Source organism: Pungitius pungitius, chromosome 10 (genome assembly GCF_949316345.1).
Source record: "Pungitius pungitius chromosome 10, fPunPun2.1, whole genome shotgun sequence".
Lineage (NCBI taxonomy): Eukaryota > Metazoa > Chordata > Actinopteri > Perciformes > Gasterosteidae > Pungitius > Pungitius pungitius.
The window spans coordinates 2,390,460-2,410,261 of record NC_084909.1 but is presented as its reverse complement, the minus strand read 5'-3'; the positions used below and the strand labels follow the sequence as shown (position 1 = coordinate 2,410,261).

At 54.1% G+C, this 19,802-nt stretch overlaps 1 protein-coding gene across 1 annotated transcript; it reads right to left on the bottom strand.

The window, feature by feature from the left end:
* itgb5 (integrin, beta 5) lies at positions 1–19,589 on the bottom strand. Its single transcript, XM_037488716.2, has 16 exons — positions 19,046–19,589; positions 18,456–18,541; positions 17,963–18,170; positions 17,604–17,853; positions 16,847–17,015; positions 15,806–15,967; positions 15,490–15,585; positions 15,274–15,363; positions 14,816–14,950; positions 12,154–12,328; positions 11,206–11,460; positions 2,896–3,118; positions 2,186–2,286; positions 1,342–1,461; positions 1,093–1,262; positions 1–977 (listed from the first exon to the last, which is right to left on the bottom strand). Exons 1-16 carry the CDS (start codon positions 19,122–19,124, stop codon positions 882–884), a joined length of 2,415 nt encoding a protein of 804 aa, XP_037344613.1. The 5' UTR covers positions 19,125–19,589; the 3' UTR covers positions 1–881.
* Positions 19,590–19,802: the final 213 nt, after the last annotated feature.

The window sequence follows — 19,802 nt, the reverse complement described above, 5'->3', positions numbered from 1 at the left end:
GGCTTTTTGACAGAAGCATATTTATTGTTCGTACTCATCCAGGTGAGAATGTCCACACCTGTACAGGAGGAGGACCTAAAGGTTTAAGGTGTGTGTGTGTGCGTGTGCGTGTGTGTGTGTGTGCGTTTCAGCCCATTCAAAACTCCACCACTGATAAACATTTTCCTCTAATTTGGCTACGCATGTACACACACACACACACACACGCACACACACACACACACACACCCTTGTTATATAATCTACATGCACTCCACACTCAAACACACACACACACACACACACACACACACACACACTCACAGGCTTTAATCCGTCCGACCCTGATGTAGTTTAGAGACACTTTGCTTTCCTCGATCAATTGTTTGGCCGCTGAAAATAGATTTAAAAATACACAAATGCCTGTCACAGGTGTTTCTGTCGCATCACACGGATAATCGGTCTATAATAAAAGCACCGAGCGGAACTGGAGCGACGGAACCGTTGGTGCTTTTGAGAGAAACGATCGCTCCATTGTCGTGGTCGAACGAATGCGATGTCGAGCCACTGGAATGTTCGTCCCCCGTCGAAACCAGTGAGTTCTCAGAAAGACAAAAAGATGGAAATCCTACAATTCAGTTTAACAGTGCAACAGGAGCCCACACACACACACACACACACACACACACTCTCTCTCTCTCTCTTTATATTCTCTGTGCAAAATGAGGGTAAGAAGTCTATTGCTTAGTAAATGTTAGTAGTACCACCACGTCGTCACAGCCACCTTTACAAATATGTGTCTCTGTGTTTTTATAACCCTGATTCTCTCTCTCGCTCTCTCTCTCTCTCTCGCTCTCTCTCTCTCTCTCTTCGTTGGACCGGTCCCGCCGCGCCTCCGGGGCTCAGTGGACCCCCCCGTTGAACGACTTCCCGTACATGTCAAAATCTGTCTCTACAAAATGTGTGGACACGGGCTGCTTGTAGAGAGGGTTGGAGGCCTGAAGGAGAGAGAGAGAGATGGGGGGGGGGGGGGGGGGGGAGAGGGGGGGGTTGGTTAGGAGACAAAAGACAACCCAAAAAAGGTTTCCCCCTCCCCCGGCGAGCGGCCCTCACCATCTCGTATCGGGCGCGCGAGCGGGCGCTCTGGAAGCGCGCGAACTCCCTGCGGTCGTGCACCGTGATCACCAGCTTCCAGGCGGCGAGCAGCACCACCCCCACCAGCAGGATGCTGCCCACCACGGCGAGCAGCACCGTGGACGCCTCCGGCCCGCCGCCGCCGCACTCTGAGCGCGGGAAGAGATTCCCTTTAGATCTGCGAGCAGGTTGAACCTTGTTGTTGTTGTTGTGGTGGTGGTCACTGACCTGGCTCTTTCAGAGCTGTGAGGACGGACTGGCCGCTGGCGTGCTCCGAGTACGTGAACTTCATGACGCAGTCGCTGTCCGTCTTGTAGACACAAAGCACGGCGCCGGGGTCCTCCGCGTCTGGTTGGAAGGGGAGACACAAACGACCCGACTGAAACGCCAGCTCGCTCGGGAGAGTGAGGTCATGCTGCCACAAGCCCCTCCCCCTCCTCTATTTCATGCACAAAGCATCTGGAATGTACATGTGGAGTCCATTAAGGACACTCAGATGGCTGAACTAGCGGGCGGCGGCGGCGGCGGGTCAGGGCCGTGCAGTGGGGGGATGTGGGGGGGGGGGGTCGGCAATATGGAGCGCTCCCAACAATAACCTCTGGAACTACACGACGCGCAGCGGGCAGCAGCGTCCCGAGGCCGTAAACCGCGCTGCGCTTAGTAATGCATTCCTGACTATCAACATGACTATCCCAAATAACCCCCCCCCCCCCCCGGGCGGAGAGAGATGTGGAAAAACAACAGAACAAAGAACTCCAGCTCAGTCACACCTGAGGACTTCCTGCTCTCGTAATAGTTTGCTCAGAGGGCGGCGACTCTGCAGACTTTGTACCGCGCTCCTGTTGTGTAGAGTCTTCATATCCAGACCAATGAGTGTGTTGTTCCGTAGCGCTGTGTGTGTGTGTGTGTGTGTGTGTGCGTGCGTGGGTGTGTTTAGTCTAATAAAAAGTGACGTGTGAGGACAGACCGTTGCTGATGTCACTGGTGTGTTTACTGGTCTCTGCCAACCAGCTGGTCTGCGTGTGTGTGTGTGTGTGTGTGTGTGCGTGTGTGCGTGCGTGCGTTAACTCACCGAGGGCCTCCGCGGTGATGATCTCATCCTTGCACAGGCGCTGGCAGGTCTGGTTGTCTGCGAGCCGCCCCGAGCTGAAGAGCCGGCACTCGATGCACTCCCTGAAGCAGAGGAGAGGCGTTTCGATGGAAGCGATCGACACGAACTCAAAGCGCTGCATGTGTCTCCCCCCCCCCCCCCCTCACCCCCCCCTCCCTCCCTCCCTTCAGGTCCACCTTGTTGTTGTTTTTTGAACCCCGCTAACTAAACGTGCTCCATAAATCGAGCAGATGAGCTTCCCAGTGACCGCATTTAAACATCCAGAAAGCTGGTTCCACAGAGGTGCCCTTGTGTGTGTGTGTGTGTGTGTGTGTGTGTGTGTGAGTGAGAGAGAACACAACCGTTTAACCTCAGAGGTTCAAAGGGAGGGGGGGGGGGAAGTTATCTGGACGACTCTCTGCTCATCAAAGCTGAGATAAGACCAGAGAGTTCTGTGAGGCGCACTGGGGCTGCTTTCTCTCCGACTGTAGGTTCATGAGAGGCCCTCGTTTCAGCTAACCCCCCCCTCATCCTCCTCTCTTACCCCCCCCCCCCCCCCCCTCATCCTCCTCTCTTACCGACCCCCCCCCTCATCTGCAACAAACCAATCCCCTCCCTCTGACCGACGGCGGCGGCCTCACACAAACACCCGGTGACAGCCCCCCCCCCCCCCGGCGGCGGCGTGACTTCACCTCTTGGTGCCACAGGCGTCGGGGCAGGTGGGGCACTTCTCGCAGGTGTCCCCGAAGGCCCCCGGCTCGGCGCACTGGCAGCGGCCGCACACGCAGGCGCCGCGCCCGCTGCACATCTGCCCGTCGTCCGCCACGCACGCCGCCGTCTCCGTGGAGCAGTTGCAGTTGTCGCCGACGTAGCCGGCGTGGCACTTGCACTGCCCGCAGTGGCATTCGCCGTGACCTGGGAGGAGAGAGAGGGGGGGGTGGGGGCGGGGGGTGAATCCAGAGACACTTCAAATACTTTGTGCGATTTCACAACACGAAAAACTACACAAAAAAACGGTGGATGTGACAGATCCTGGAAGGACTGGTGCTACTGATGTTCAGCGGTTTTCCCGCCAGATGTTTGCAGCTGCACGGACTCTACGCGCCTTGGCTCCGCCTCCATCGCCGAGCGGGCTCCCCGACTTCGCGAGACCCTCCACAAAGAGCACATTCATTCGAGCCGTTATCTCCCAAGACGTCTGCGCTGCATCAACGCGGGCCGCAGGCCAACGAGTGTGTGTGTGTGTGTGTGTGTGTGTGCGTGCGTGTGTGTGTGTGCGTGTGTGAGGGGAAACAGGCGGAACGATATCAGCGATGCGCCTTAGGGCGGCGTGACGGGTGGAAGTGGAAGCTGCCGGAGACCCGGCGACCGAAACCGTTAACAAGCAGAACTCCCAACGCGCCTCGGCTTCGGTGCTTTGGTGAAAAATGATTAATTAAAGTAAGCTAAAGTAAGCAGGAGGTTGGTCAAAAAAACCAATCTGCTCTTAATCAGGTGTTTTTGAGAACATATCCAACTTGATCATGCGATCGCAAACGTGGGATTTTTCCAGAGCGACATGACTGTCGTGGACCAGTATTCTTCTATTAAACTAAATAATACACTAAGAGGAAATTGGTTCTTATATCATTGCATGTTTGTTCAAAACCTTTTGAAACAGTTTGAATAACCGCCACATTACGTCTCATTTTCTAAATAGCTGCTCGCTGTGTAATGTTTTCTGTGCTGTTTTTATGTTGCCATTGGCCGAGTAAATACGGTCCCTTGAAGGCCGATGATCTAACAGAGGAGTGAAGTCACCGTTTTTCTAGGAGTGGCTCCTTCGCCTTCGGTCCGACACGCAGAATCCAGACGGGACAGAAGCAGCCGATTAAAGCCAGACCCTCGAAAGAGGCCACGGACACTCGGACATCCAGTGCAGCCTCTGGATTCCTTTGTATCATCAACACGTCTCCCCTCTCTGCAGCACCAGCCCCCAGCTGCCACCGGGGCTCGAGCATCCAGAGGACCAGGGGCCTCCTCAGGCTTCACTGCGCGGGTAGATGCGGAGGAGGCCCTGCATGGGCTTCAACGAGGCCCTCTAACGCCTTTTCTTCATCTGATCCTCTGAATGAGAACGCAGAAAACACACACACACACACACACACACACACACACACACACGTCCCCCCCCCCCGGTGTCGGGCTCTTTTCTTTTGCTGCTCGGTCTGCAAGCGACAGCGGAGGCCTGGCTTCATGAGGCCTGAGTCTCACACACACACACACACACACACATGTGACTTCCTCAGTGGCGCGCTGTGTGTCAGCGGGTCGGACAGCGGCCTCGCTTCCTCCGGCGAGCAGACTGAGGATCGCCGGGTTCATTCCCAGCGAGCTTCACGCCGTGAAAAGGAAGACGACGAGAAAACCAAGAGGTCGACAGATAAGGCTTTAAAGGGCACATTATTCATTTACTAAACTCAGTAGAGATTCTGTAGGAAAATGTGAGGGATGTGGAGATGTTCCAATACGATTGAAGATGTTTTATATCAGGAAGGAAACAAAGTGTTTATAAAATCATTACTGACCTACGGCCGATACTCTTTTTTACAGAATGGTGTTTGAACGCATCACAATGCAAGTCCATGCAGCAGGGAGGGAGGGAGGGAGGGAGAGGTATAGTGGAAGGGAATGACTCCCCGGCTAGTAAATATATTGAGGGACGAATCTGCCCTTTAAATTTTTTTTTAAAAAAGGCACAATTATGGGATGTAGAATATATTTTCCCTGGTTGCAGTAGAGAGAATCTGCATCTCAATGCATTCCCACAGCTTCTGCCTGGCAACATGCTGGATTTCAACACATCACATTGGACAGGCTTATGTAAATATTTGGAGATTTTTCTTTTTTTTTTTTTTTTAAAGACGCGTTGCAGCGTCACAGGGGAGCCGTGAAGAAGAATGAGACGTCTCCCAGCAGCCTGCGGCCTCCATGTGGGACATTTCACTCATTTTTCTGTCCTAAATGTCCGTCGGGCTTCTTGACTCAGCGACCCTCGTCAGGAATGCGGCGTGCTGATAAGACGCGGCGGCGTGTACGCAGCGCAGGGCTCGATGTTGATGCGGAGGGGGGGGGAAAAGGGTGACTTCCTGTGTGTGTGTGTGTGTGGGGAAAGAAAACATGCCCTCTATCCTCCCACATCTCCGGTTGCAGGCTGAAGCGCTGCCCTGTTCTCCAGCTGAAGCCTGATGGAAAGCTGCACTGAATTTACCAAATACTTGCGGCGCACCCCTGGCACGCTGGAATTCGGGACATTTAAAAAGAATGATACAGGTCGGTCGGTCTCGGGGAGGGCGAAGAGGGCGAGGAGGCAGCTTCCTGTGGCACGTCACTGGCAACCCATTTAAAAATAACGTCGCCACATGAAGATACCAGACGATACCAGGGGACGGTAGTGGGACTGAAAAACCATGCATTGTTTTAAACTAATGAATATTCAATTCTTCTGGAAAAGCAAACTCGATTAAAAGAAACTTGTTTTTCGATCTTCTACATTTTCTCAAAAATAAAAAAGTGGCGGCAAAACGACCATATATTGTTTTACAAACTGGTTCAGACATCCCGTTGTACCACATCCAGTGTGTGTGTGTGTGTGTGTGTGTGTGGGCGTGGCCAGACCAACGTATCGGAGCACGCCGCCCCCGCCTGACCCTGGAAGGGTCACACAATACGACTGTGTGACTTAAAACTCCACAGCTAATTGCACAGCGGGCTGAAGGGGGAGATTACGTTCGGTCACAGGCCCAGACGGGCTCGTGAGGTTTTTTTTTTTTGCACAGAGGAAAATGAAACCGAAGCGTTGCATTGGACCAAAATGGAGGGCTGGTTTGTTTGGCTCCTTTAGAGCTTCTCGAGTATAAAATACACAAACGCGTCGACCCGAGAGGATCCAGCTCTCCTTTTCTCCACAGATGCAAAACAGAAGTGATGCCTCCAATGAGACAGTAAGAAGAACCACAAAAGCCACCCGCGGGGGGGGGGGGGGGGAGAAACCCTCTAAGTGAGGCCTGCCGAGCCTCCGAGTGACAGCGGGCAAACACACTGCTGACGGGGCGAAAGTCTCATGTTCTGAGATTTTTTTTTTCCACAGAAGACGGCGCAAAACCACGCTCCCCAAACCAGAGGCGGATCTCTAAGGTTGACTCACACAGGAGACGATCCACGCTGACCCGATAACAGGGAGACACAACGCACCTCTCACGAAGCCTCGGCTCACTCACAAACTCAACCGTGGAAAACAGTAAAAAAAAAAAACGAGAGTGAGATGTGGCGACTGCACCGGGAGGATTGGAGTTATATGCTGTCAGATTAGTGGGCCGTGGTTCATTTTCAGAATCCAGCATCGCAGCTGCAGCCAGACCAGAATTATTTACCCGCCCGTGTGCCAGAATGAGATTATTTTAGACTGGAAGCTTGGGGGGAGGGGGGGGGGGGGCAGCGACTAACTCCAAAGTCAAGAAGAACGCAGCTTTGATGCTAAGCTAAGCGAAGCTAATCCCCTCCTTAAAGCTCGATGAGCTTGAGACGGTCTCACAAAGAAGAGGGTGTTTCTCTAAACATCAAACCGTCAGAATGAGGTTCGAAAGTTAGAAAGATCACATCCGCTTCAACTCAACTGGGTTTGCTCAGATTTCCTTTAACAGCCCCCCCCCGCCTCCCCCCCGTCTTGTCTATGTGCGTCTTTCTGTCAAAGTGAAAAAAGGCTAAAAAATGTCGGCCTGTTAAAAGTGTGCAAGCGAAGACAAGCTGCCTCTTGTAGGCTGGGGCGAGCTGCTCGTCAATCAGGACTTAAAACAACTCCTCCTCTGTTCAGCTTCTCCTGCTTGTGTGCTGGGTAAAAAGAAGAATAACGCCACCCTTTTGGATCAGATCGGGGGGGGGCAATTACAGGCGTCAGCGGCGCCCCCCCCACGTGGGATTCGTACGTGGAAGACGTCGCGTGCTGCACGGACAACAGTCATTAGCCGTGAAAGCGGTGGTTATGTGTCGATTCGGAACGGGACGCCTCGGGGACACAAAGGCCTCATGGGGGGGGGGGGGGGCGAGGGGAAGCCCTGTGTGCTAAACGCTGAGCAAGCGTCTCATTTCATGCAGAAGATGGCGCCTTCATGTGTCCTACGTGGGATTGAAACTAAAAGAAGGGATTATTTAGTGCTAAACAAAGTCATGTGACCCACCGTTTGCATACGAGAACATTGCATGGAAGAGTAAAACGCAGGTACTTCCACGCAGCTAAAAACACCTGTGAGCTTCAGAGAGGCTTTCAACAGACACCTGAGGTCTTTGTCTGCGGCGCTCAAGTTCAGTCACGTCTCGGGGGGGGGGGGGGGGGGGGGTCATCCGGTGTTTGTTTTCCCTCGGGGTCTGTTGGCCGAGTGGCGGCTGCGTTCCCCATCAAACACCTCTGAAGGCTCCCTCCCCACTGCAGACGGGACCAGTAAATGAAATCCTCGCCCAGAGGGGGGGGGGGGGGAGGCGTGAAGTAGCTCTGATCCACAGCACAACCACGCCTTTCTCACTTGATAAAACGTACATTTGATTACGGAAGTAAATTTGGATTACAGTTGGATCATTGAGCTGCAGACTATGAAGCTGCAACGCTGCAGGTGACGCTGCGCCGGCCCTTTAAATACGAGTGCGAGACAATGAGAGGCTCAGACGAAATCAAGGAACTCTGCTCCAATAAAGTCAAAGCAGGATTACTTCTTTTGTTTTTCTCATTTCTCATGAGTCAGCTGTTGCCGGGGAGCTTTCGACCGCCAGCCAAGAGTTAACGAAGAGCAGACTCACTAATTGCTGTGTGTAAAAAAAAAAATCCCCACACACACATTACTGTGAACCGCAGACACGCAACCGAACGCATTTTACAGACTGCATGTCGCAGGGAGCCGATGTAACGTCTGAGCTAATGTCCTGTTTCGAACTCAAAAAGCAAGAAAGGGAAAAAAAAAAAGAAAAAAAAAAACTCCACCACATTGTCTCATTTGAGGACAAAGGGATTCTTTCATGAGACGTTCAGACGACAATGGGATCTCGGAGAGCTTAGCGGTGATGACAAAGGGATTAGAAAACATCTCCAATGTCCCTCTGGTTGAGTGCAGAGCAGAATCTTCATGTGTCAGTCCAACACCTGACACCGGATCAGTTCTCCCCATCGATGAGCGTCACGACAAAGAACCGATACAGATATACATTTTATTCCTGCTCTGGGAGGGTCTCTCCATGACGACAGGTCCTGTGTGAAGCTGCTCAAGCTTTCTTCAAGGTGAAAAAGGGACTTTCAGGTGCATTAGCTGTGTTCCAACAGGTCTCCACCGTCGCTAGGGGCAACGCCGCGAAGCACCTCGTGAGAGCGGCTTCCTCTGGACTCTTTGAAATGTAAAGCCAGGAGAAGTCCTTGGAGTCCCGAAGCAGCGTTTCCCTCAGCAAACACAGACACACACACACACACACACACACACACACACACACACACACAGGCCTTATTTACAGGGGAGGTCTGGAAATAAAGCCGCTCTATTTCTGGAGAGCGCAGAGATGGTTATTTAGAACCAGCTGTGGAGGAGATGTGGGTCAGGGGGGCAGCAGGAGACCACGTCGGCACCGACTGAAGACTCGTTACCGAGGGAAACCACAGGAAATCCACTCGGATTTAACCACAGACACTTGACCTTTGACCTTTAATATCTTGCTAGCAGAGAGAAGGACTGTGAACAACAACACAATGTGTACTCTAAAAGAGTCAGAAAGTCCCTCGGCCCGTAGGAACACGCGAGGAACATTCAGCGAACACGAAATAAGGTCGTTACGTCCCGCAGGCGATACGGAGATACGCGGCGGCCCGGCTCCTACGCACAGATAAGAGCGAGCGAAGCTCAAACTAACAGAGAGGGTTGACCCGGAGACACGGCGGCTTGGAACCGGGTCCTTCCTGTCCCGTTAATCAAACCCGCCGCTCACCTTGAAGACCCTCCTCAGAGAGCCACATGCAGGCGTAAACACAGAGGCAGATGGCCGCGAGGATGAGATTACCGGGACATACGGAGACCCTCAGAGACAGGTCCAACGCGGGTCATCTGACCGCAGACACAGTACCCCCCCCCCCCCCCCCCCCAGCTTCCTGCAGCTCCTTCCTTCCTCTGCCTCCACCCACTTCCTTTACTGCTCCATTAAGGCTCAGAGAGACGTTGTCGTCGAGGTGTCTCAACACGTTTAGATCGGTCAACGAATCTTTTTTTACACATTTTTACACATTTTACACGTCTGCAGATCGAGGGAACGGAGTCAATAACACGGATTCCAGTTAAAGCTGGAGCTTGAATAAAGTACTGATGTGCGGCGCCGATAACAATGTCATGGGTCAAATATCGGCAAAGATTCAAAAGAACTGTTGAGAAACATGAAATTATGAAAATGCGTTGATTGTGAAGATGTTTGAATCCTCCGTGCCGGTCTGGACTGACACCAGATCGGATCTTCTGGCTCTCCAAGGAGCGTTTCAGATCCTCAGGCCGATAGCGACACCTCAGTGAGCTCCATCGGGAAGTTATTTAAAGAAAAAAAACAAAAAAAAAGAGAATGCAATGCCAACCGATTGCCTCGTTACTAAAACCTGCTGCGCCTTTGTTTTTCGCCAATCCAGGCGTGGAAAACTGTGGCTGCGGGGGCTCGACGGCGACCTTACGGGCCGAGAACCGTTCTTCACGGTGATCCTCGGCTCCGTGCTGGGCCCCTTCACTGAGAGCAGCGGGGGCGGCATGGGGGGGGTCGGCACAAACAAACAGCCCTCCCAGCGTCCTCGCTGCTGACCGAGCAGGAAAGAAAGACTTCAGTTTCTCCCTTGGTTCAGACAAATAGAGGCCGGCATTGTGTGACCGGATCGCGCCAAAGCCGCCACAAAGCGCCCTCTGTGGTGTCACAGGAACGGGCCCTTGGCTTGGGGATGAGCCAATTGGGTCCCCCCCCCTCCATCCCCTCCCCTCTTTTTGCATCCAGGAGGTCTTTCGCACTAGAACGCAGAGTCTTGGACCCGATGTTCCTGGAACACGAGAGCCTCGGCCTGTTCGGTGCGGCTGGGCAGATACACTGAGCCAAGCTTGGCCTTTCCCGGGGAGGCCTCAAAGGGAGGGGTGGGGGGGGGGGGTGGGGGGGGCGCAAGGGGGCTCAGTGAAAGGAGCAGGACTTTAAGTTGGCATCGGGCACGTGAATCGCTGACAGAATACATTCAAGCCTCAGGGTGGACAGAAATAAGGCCTCACATCGCTTTACTTATCCGCCTTATTCCCCGCAAACAGGCGCGAAGCAAACGTTGAGCTCCTCCTTCCCTCGGCGCCCCGACGGCTCAAAGCTTCACGCCTGAACAACGCAAAGCACCCAGCGAACCGGACATCTCAACAACTCCCATCGCTGCTGCTGCTGCTGCTGAGCTTCCAGCCGCGCAGCAGGGACATAAAAAGGAGGGTTTGGTTAAAAGGTGGATTCGGACGCGTGGGCCAAACCCACGGAGACCACACCCACGGAGACCACACCCACGGAGACCACACCCACGGAGACCACACCCACAGCAGGCGCGGGGAGGTCACTCGGCACCATTGTTGACGCTAACCCACCACGGGCTGCAGATCTGAAGAATCGCGGCGGCGTTTGATGTCGGCCTGTATTCTCATTATGTTCATTACCCCTGGGGAGGTGCGGCCCTTTCTGCAGCTGTAGTTCAGAACCCCCCCACCCCCCCCACCCCCCAACCCCCCTCGCGAGCAGCAGGATTTAAAACACACAACTCGGCGCCAGTGGAAACGCAGACCATATATGGGACTTGAGTAGAGACCTGGTGCATTTCACTTTAAGGACCCAATGATTCTGACGTGGGCCCGCAGTGGGGGGGGGGGGAGTCACTCCAAAAATCAAAAATACCCGGGCCACACCGCTCCAAATGCGGCCGCGTCCGCAAACGCATTCCCTACCTGAGCAGAGGACGCCCTTGTGCCGGGCGCAGGAGAAGTCGTCGCACTCGCAGTAGCTGCCGTAGATCTTGCCGAACTCGGACTCGTAGCAGAGGCACTGGTTGCAGCTGCACTCTCCGCGCCCGCTGCACGTCTGCTTGCCCTCGGCTTCCCGGCAGGCGCTGAAGTACGCGCTGCTGGCCTCGCCCTCCTGGCACTCGCAGCGGGCGCCCAGGTAGCCCGCCTCGCAGTGACAGGTCCCGCAGTTGTAAGTCCCTGAAAGGGGGGGGGGAGGGCGGGTTTCAGATGCTGGTTTCGCAGGGCCATTCGGCTACGGTTGGATTATAGTGTTTTTCACTTCACCACCACTTAAATGTGCACAGAAATAATTGAGTGTGTTGATGATGAATGGTTCCTATTTGTGTTTCAGATATCTCAATAGAAAGCTCCCGTTTAACATTACGGTGAGAGTGGAATTTTGGCCTTTAATGGCGGTCATCATCTCAACAACAATTACCACAAGGGAGACGGTACCCCCTTCCCATAATCATGCCAGAAGAAAGTAGCCTATTTGTGGGGTAAAAGTAGGAGTTTCAAATCAAAATACCAGGTCTGACATCACTGATTGAGGTGTTCAACCTCCTCGAAGGTTTCGGCCTACAGGAAGCTGAACAGCGGCGGTTTTCCGTCCCGTGTGATTAACAACGCGCCTCTTACTGGTTGTACGGGAGCGGAGCTTCACATTTGATCTCCATTTCCCTTTGACCTTGAGGGTTCGTAAAAAAAAAAGTTTGCATTACGGCCAACAATGTGTCTAGTGAGGTCAGAGTGACCTCTCCCAAAAGCACCAGATTCTACTCCGTCCAAAAAGGAATTCCTCACGATGAGACAGAATGAACTACGTTGGTGCCATGCCCCCCCCCCCCCCTCAAAACCAAGCAGCGAAGCGGAAAAGTGTCCGGGAAGCACCTGCGGAGCTGCAGGTGCTGCTGTTGCTTTGCGCCGTGCGGCTGCAGCCGCAGTCGCACTGGTGCTCCACAGCCACCTCCAGGCGGTCCTTGAACCCCACCGGCTTGATGGTGAAGCTCCGGTCGGCGCCGCGGGGGGGGCAGCTCCTGGCCTCCACGCTCACGTTGAACGACACCTGCAGAAAGGTGGCGCAATCAGGGAGAAGCCAAAAACCGTGAAACGCTGAAGGAGAAAACGGTGGTGAGAAGATGGGAGGAGCTTTATTCCATGTGAGCAAAACAGCCAACAGTCAGCTGGACGTGAACTACACATGACCCCTGTGTTATGTTTACACCAGGAGGGGGAGGGGGGGGGGGGGGGGGGGGGGGGGGCATCTGATTGCTTTGAGGAAGGAAGTCTTAAGAAGAGAGACTGTTTAGCCTTGGTATTTACAGAACAACAAAGACAACTCTTCTTTGATGTTGTCTCAACTTTAACGGATGAAATTATGCGGCTACAAATTTGCACGATTGACCCGCTGGAATAATTCGAGCTTTCAGCCAAACACCTGTAACAATGTAAAAATGGGCCGAAGGTCACATGTCCTCAGGGTTTGGCTCCGTTCTCCTGCTCGTCTGCTTTGAAGCTCTGACAAGAAGCACCTGACCTTCGGACCATAACTTCAGATATCAGATATTTCAACTGGATATTTCATCATGCAAAAGACTAAAGTGGACCGTTTGTCCTTTACATCATCCAGCATAGAACATTGATTGAGGAGACGAGGAGGAGCCTTCGTCACATGTCCCCCGGATTCCCCCCTCAGCGTCAGCGCGGGAACTTTAACGAGTTAACGAGGGACGCAATTAGATTTACAGTGAATGGGAGTCTCGAGGAGGCAAAACATGGAGATGGAACTCATTGAGAAAATGTGATACTGTGGCGTTGTACTATGACTATGAAGAGGTAGACTGGACCAAAAAAAAGAAGATTTCCCTCATGGTAAATATGTTAACAAATCAAATCAGTGTTGCCATGGAGATGCATTGCTGGATGATGGTTGGATCCCAAACATCTTTTTGCCCAAAAAAGCTGTTCTTCACACCCCTATTCAGCGGTCCCACATTCCTGCAGTGGATGCCGGCTTGACTACGAACCCCCCCGGCCAGCACCACCCCCCGCCCCCCCCCTCCCCGCTGCCAGTCCCCTTCTTTCACGGCGGCCGGGTTCAGAGGCCTCCTCTCGGGGCGCTTTGTTCGGGGCCATTGACGTGCGACGCACACACAGTGACACCCGGGATAGTTTGGCAGCCAGCGCACCGAGCCCCCCCCCCCCCCATCCACTTTCACAGCAGCGGATAAAAGACAACATTAGCGAGGCCCATCCCCCCTCCACCCCCACCTTTTCACTGCCTTTATTCTGCCTCGATCACCCTCAGCTCCTCAGCCACTCGTTCCCAACCCAAACTGTCCCACGGAAATAAAGCACAGGGGGGGCGATCTTAATTTAGGCCTGTGTAGAATATAAAGTGACCCCCAGAGACACGGCGCAATGAGATGAGCGGTCCGCAACGAGGAAAAGCAGCAAACCGTGTATAATAAAAAAAAAACTATGTAATGCGGGCAAGTTGCTGCAGGCGCCACATCCAGAAAGTCCAGTTTGAAGCTCGAAGGTCACAGCCCTCTACGACCCGGGAGAAGGAGCGGACTCCCTCTCGGGTCCCGGGTGGCTGTGAGGCAGAAGGTCAGCCGGGGTCGGCCCGAGCAGCCCGACCACCACGGCAGACGGAGCTCATGCCCCGGAGCCGTTTCCACCCGAGGAGGAAAGAGAGCAAATGTTCTCTGAGGAATGAGCAGCGTCTGCCAAGAGTTCTGTGTGAGGACGACCGGGTGGTTCCTTTGGGTTCCTTTTAGGTTCCTTTGCATAAAAGTAGCGGAGCCTCGTCCAGCAGCGTCACGACTTCAGGATTAGGGAGTAGAGACAGGAAGAACCGGAGTGGGAATTGCTCAGACATGAACTGCCAGTTAACAGGATTCAAAAGGTCACACAATGAGGCGTCGAGTCACAACTTGCTTCCTTCTGTCATCAGTACGACTACTGAACGCACTTTGAGCTGCACCCCAACGCCTGAAATCAAGTCGGCATTCGCATTTTTTGACTCGCGTCACATTGTAACACTGCTTTTCTTTTTATTGCACCATTGGAGGGAGACGCTAGCATTTTTAAATATGAAGTTTGATGATTCATGGGGTGTGTTGTTAAGCCCTGGGGAAGAAGTCTCTAAAGCACCAATTGATTAAGCCTCGATAAAATGAAGCAGAGCGACCTTTGGCTGCCCCTTTAGACCCGACTGAGCTCTACCAGCCAGGGAGATCCATAATAAGAGCTTCATCGGTGACATCTCACCGTGCTAAATCATTGCTTCTCAAGCTCTCAGCTGAACAGCCCAAAGAGCGACACCGCAAAGTGAACGCCCCTGACAGAAGGTCACTGCATGGAAAAACCGGTTTCATTCAGAAACAGACAGACGCAGCCAGGCATTTAAAGGGAAAGCTTGGGCGGGGGCGGGGGGGTGGCGGGGGGGATGTGGTTCTGTGATCACTTCGGGGCGAAATAAATAGAATGGCGCAAGCGAAAAGAAGCTTCTCGCCACGAGCCGCTCACGAGGGCGGCGGGGACTCACCGTGTCTCCGATCTTCAGGTCGGCGCACTTCCTGAGGCCCGGCAGCGGCTCTCCGTCCTGGCAGGTGGCGGTGAAGGAAAGGCCGATGTCCTCTGGGTGGTCCCACACCGACAGCTCCACCTTGGAGCGGATGTTCTGAGGAAAACACACCCCGGGGGTACAAGAAGCTTCAGCATTTTTCGGAGCGGACCGTCCAGAGGGCCACGACCCCTCGATTGGGAAACGCTAATATAACCACAAAATCTCATTTGCTACAAAGCCGACTCCTCAAAGCACTTTTCAGCAGCGCATCCCGGACACAGGAAGGACAAATCCAGCTTGCGAGCCCCCACCCAAGTCAGCTGGAGGCTCATTAATAAAGTCCCAGCAGTGGGGGGGGGGGGACTTTAAAGAATCTCCCTCCCCCCCTCTTGTTGCGTCTCTCTCTCTCTCTCTCACAGCAGCTTTCCTGCACTCACATTGTAGGCCGCGACGATCAGTTGGATCACGTTCTTAGAGTCCTGGTCCAGGATTTCCACCGTGGTTCCAGGAATGAGGGCAGTGAAGTTCTGCGTTGGGAAAGGTCAATGCACGAAACGGGACCAAATCAACGAGTGAAATGGTGACACTTCATCAAAATGTAACTGTTTTTCTCCACTTTCCTCCACAGATCAGATGAAATGGTGAATAAGTACCTTGTAAATAACGTACAGACGTTTGGTGACCGCGAAGATGAGGAAGATGTTATTTTCCGCCAGCTTCTCCCCCAGCAGAGCCAGAGACGGGTAGTCCTGGGGGGGGAGAGAGAGCACACAGTGGATTACGCAATGTCTACGCTGCTCAACCCCCCCGGGGGCCACGGGCGGATGTGGCTTCCTCTCTTTTTGGTTTTTAATCATATCTCGCCATCGTCTGAGAGCATTCCACACTGAAGTGTGAAACAGTTATTTTCATTGGAGCCCCCCCCCCCCTCCACAAACAGAGCTCCGTCTCCCCCAGCGATGCTCTCACCATCTCGGTGGACGCGCTGTACTCGTTGTGCCCGTCGAGGTGACACTGCCCGTCGTGGGGCCGGACGAGGCCCCCGAGCCGGCCGTCCAGAGCCAGGTGGGGAACGTCGTCTGTGGCGAAGACCAGCAGGTGGTAGGCCTCCTTCCTCCAGCCGATCTCCTCCTGAACGACAGGGGGGGGGGGGGGGGGTTTGTGTTCATGACCACAGGAAGACTTGGGCTGGTTATCGCAGCCTCTGTGCGTGGAGTTTAAGGCTCCTCGCCGACAGGAAGCGGGCGGCGTGCTGACAAAACGGGGGGGGGGGGGGGGATTTATGCTCTTTGTGGGGGCGCGTCCCGTCAGGAGAAAAGGACAGCGAGCGCTTCCTGTTGTTGAGAGGCAACTACGGCGAGTAAAATAAACTGCGTTCAACTCATTGGCCCAAAGTGTCTCCCTCCCCGTATTTGCGGGTGAAGGTTCCGGATCATTTTCTTTTTCCACATCACTTATTATTATTATTATTATTATTATTATTATTATTATTATCTTGGCAGCCATTTCAAAGACAAACAACATGGATCCCAACTGTGTCTTCTGTTAAATACCAAATAAAATACACAGTTGACCGGCATGTTGCTTTTCGAGACCAAATGAGATTAGTTCCATTGATCTATTACATAATCATGTGACTCTATTTAGGGAAACCACTGGGATCAATGAGGCCTCGGGGCAGGCACGGGGCTGCATGGAAACAGTGCAGCTCGAGCAAATTACAAGGCGGGGGGGAGTCCTCCTCTTCCTGTAGGACACCATTAAACAGGGAGGGGGGAGCAGCGAAGCGTCCTCCTGTTTAACCAGCTGCACCGCACTGCGCTTCCTGTCTACCCCCCCCCCCCTGTTGCTTGTAATTAACAAGCAAATGGGCCAGACGCATGTCACGGGGGCATCTCGGCCGCCTCGCGGCAGCTCCACCCCCCCTCGCCCCCCCCCCATCTGAACCAAACGCGTGCCGTCGCTGTCACACGTCTCCGTGGAGAGAGAGAGAGAGAAGACGGTCGTCACCTTGCAGACAGCCGCCTGCAGGATGGCGTCGAAGCCGCCCTCCGGCGCGTCCCGGTTGCGAGACACCATCTGCTTCTGCACCTCCTCGTTGAAGCGGTCCACTTTGTCCGTCAGAGAGACAATGTGGCGGAAACCGAAGGTGGGGACGCAGTTTGGGAACAGTTTGTACCTGTGGAAGAGGGGTGTGAAGAGGTGGGGGGGGGGGGTCAAATAGGAAGGGATCCAGATGTTTACTCAGAACAATATTGAGTCAATCTGCAAAAAAAAAGGTTTGTTTCATCTGAAAAAATGCTTCAAAACGTGTCAAAAATCAAACCCTCTTCAGAGCTCTTGTCAGGAGGGCAGAAGTAAGCTGGGTCGCTACAGGGTGGAATAGCTGTCATCTATCCATTTTAATGTGTTGTGTGCAACTCTCTCTCACACGCACACACACGCATGCGTGCAGCCGACCCAAAGACGTAACCCAGATGGGAAGTGATGCGCGAGGGAGCGCGCTGCAGCCTCTCCTCCAGGCAGAAGTGGTGAGCCACAGCTTCATTTTTTTTTTTTTAACTCGCCGGCAGAGAGCCGTCCTTCACGGCGGCTTCGTTAAATACGGAAGAGAAAAAAAAACGCAGGATGTCCATTCGCACACGATTCACCGGTTTATGAGAAAACTATCATTTCAGGATTTCATCTACTGCGGCCCATCAGAGAGCCTTTTCACATTGCTACATCTAAACGGGGCTGTTGCGCCTATACGGCGGTCGCTACGAACCCGTTGCACGGGTTCTCCTGGTACTTGGGCGCCGTGTAGGAGAAGGGGGACATGTTCTTGTCCACAAAGGAGCCGAAGCCCAGCCTGAAGTTGCTGGTGAGCTTTCCCATCTCCAGGGCCAGCTTGGTGCCCAGGTTACGGATGGTGTCCAGGTCGTCTTTCATGGAAAGAGACAGGTCCATCAGGTAGTAGAGGTCCACCGGGTAGTCCTCCACCTGCCGCACCTGCAGCTCGAACCACGTCTGGTCTCCTGGATAGACGGGCCAGAGAGAGCTGGTTCACTCACAAAACACCTTGTCGAGGTCGAGGAAGGAAGGAAGTGTAACATTGGGATGAGACGCATCGCGGCGCACACGTACCCGGCCGCAGGCTGACGGAGATCTTCTGAGGCATGATCTGCACCACGTCAAACTGGGCCGACCCGGAGCCTTTGGAGCTCAGAGGCCGGTTCTCCAGGACCGAGATGCTGCTGCTGGGGAACTCGATGAGCCGCGCATCGCAGCCCCTCCTCTGCAGGTTTTGGCTGAAGTCGCAGCGGGACGGCAGAGACCGGCCCCTCCCGAACTCCTGTAGGGGGAGGGGGGGGGGGCAGTAAAGAGTTGCTGAAACCCGATCGAAGGTTCAAGTCGCTGCTGCAGCGATTAACCAAAGTGTCGTCAGCTGTTCCTGCTTCTAAACTACAGGCATTTCCTCTTTCTTACTTTATGAAAGTCTTCATTGTGGAAATAACCAACAGGTTTATCACCATGTATGACCTCTAGCTGCAGCTCTTGTTGAGATATGACACATGCCCCCCTCCCTCCTCAATCATTACGCCCCCTGTGTGGCAGTAAGGCAGCAGGTGAGCCGTACCTCTTGTGCGCACCAGGCACATTTGGGGTGAATCAGGAGGCATTCTTCACAGGAAGTGGCGCTGCCACTCATACACAGGTTGAGACCTGGGGAGGGACGGAAGAGGATCAGAGCCTGGGGGGGGGGGGAACAACACAATCACTACTGTATATCTACGAGGAGATAAGAGTGATGCAATGAAAAGTAATCGTTGACACTGTGACCGGGAGGTGCTTGCTCAGCACGTTGTGTCCACGCACAGTTCTGCACGCGCATCAGTCCCATAAACCGCGAGTTCAAATGAGAATATCCACGGAGGAAGTTGGCGTGACATGGGTGGGGTGTTTGTCCTTTGTTAGTGCTACACAATGTTCTACACAAAAGGCTACTCTTTGCCTCTGGGAGGCATCTCGCGGCGCCGAAATGACCGTCAGCAAAACAACCAAGTGTTGATTCTCTCGCCTCCATGTGGCGCGCGCGCGTGCGTGCGTGCGCGTGTGTGTGTGTGTGTGTGTTTATATCCACTCAACAACAACCCACAGCGTGATGGTAAATTCTAGCAGAAACCCGAGCGCCTGCCCGGGAGCAGATGCTGCGGAGTTGCCGCGTACCTCTCGCGGGACGCACGGAGGTCTCCAGGAGCACGCAGCACAGAGCCGCGCTCCACGCCAGCGCCCCGGGGCTCCACATGGGGTCCACGCGGCGTGTTTTTCACCACCGACGCAGCGTGGAGTCCCAGGTTTGTCTCTCTGATCGCAGCTGACACCGGTTCGCTCCGTCACTCATTGGATTTAGTCCCGCCGATGCGCGCGAAGCAGAACGCCGACACGCGCGCTCACGAGCCGCGTGCAGGCATCGCGTTGTTGTTGTTGTTGTCGTTGTATTTATAGTCCACAGGAGGCTCTGCGCGGTCCCGTCGATCCGCTCCGCGGGTTCCTCTGCTCGGACGCACGCACCGCGATCCGCGTCCTGACTACTTCACCCATCGCACAGTCCGACTCCAAAAGCTCCCCATCGACTTCCTGGCACCTCCAAAAAAAGAGAAAGATCTGCGCAACGGCAACGTGGAACAGAGTCTCCCCCCCCCCACCCCCCAAAAAACATGCAGAATAAACGATTACTACGCGACTTCAGCGGCGATGTTGCTCTTCCAGATTTACGCGTTGTCCTCTTCGGTTCGCGTCCCCGCTGCAGACTCCGCCCATCCCCGCAGAGCGCCGCCGTTTAACCCGTTCGCTGCTGCAGCGGGCCGCGGACGCCTAGTGGCGGCCCCCGGAGGCTGGTCCGGGATCGGTTTTCTCCCAGGATTCATCGCTGCATCTCCCTGTGCTGAAGTCGCGCTATGACGTCACGCACGCGATTTTATGA

Excerpts from the sequence above, each read along its gene's own strand:
- itgb5 (XM_037488716.2), bottom strand. The coding sequence starts at position 19,124 with ATGTGGAGCCCCGGGGCGCTGGCGTGGAGCGCGGCTCTGTGCTGCGTG. Across the intron at positions 17,854-17,962 it reads CTCCGTCAGCCTGCGGCCGG|GAGACCAGACGTGGTTCGAG; the intron begins GTACGTGTGCGC and ends CCGTCTATCCAG. Across the intron at positions 15,968-16,846 it reads TGCAGGCGGCTGTCTGCAAG|GAGGAGATCGGCTGGAGGAA; the intron begins GTGACGACCGTC and ends CCTGTCGTTCAG.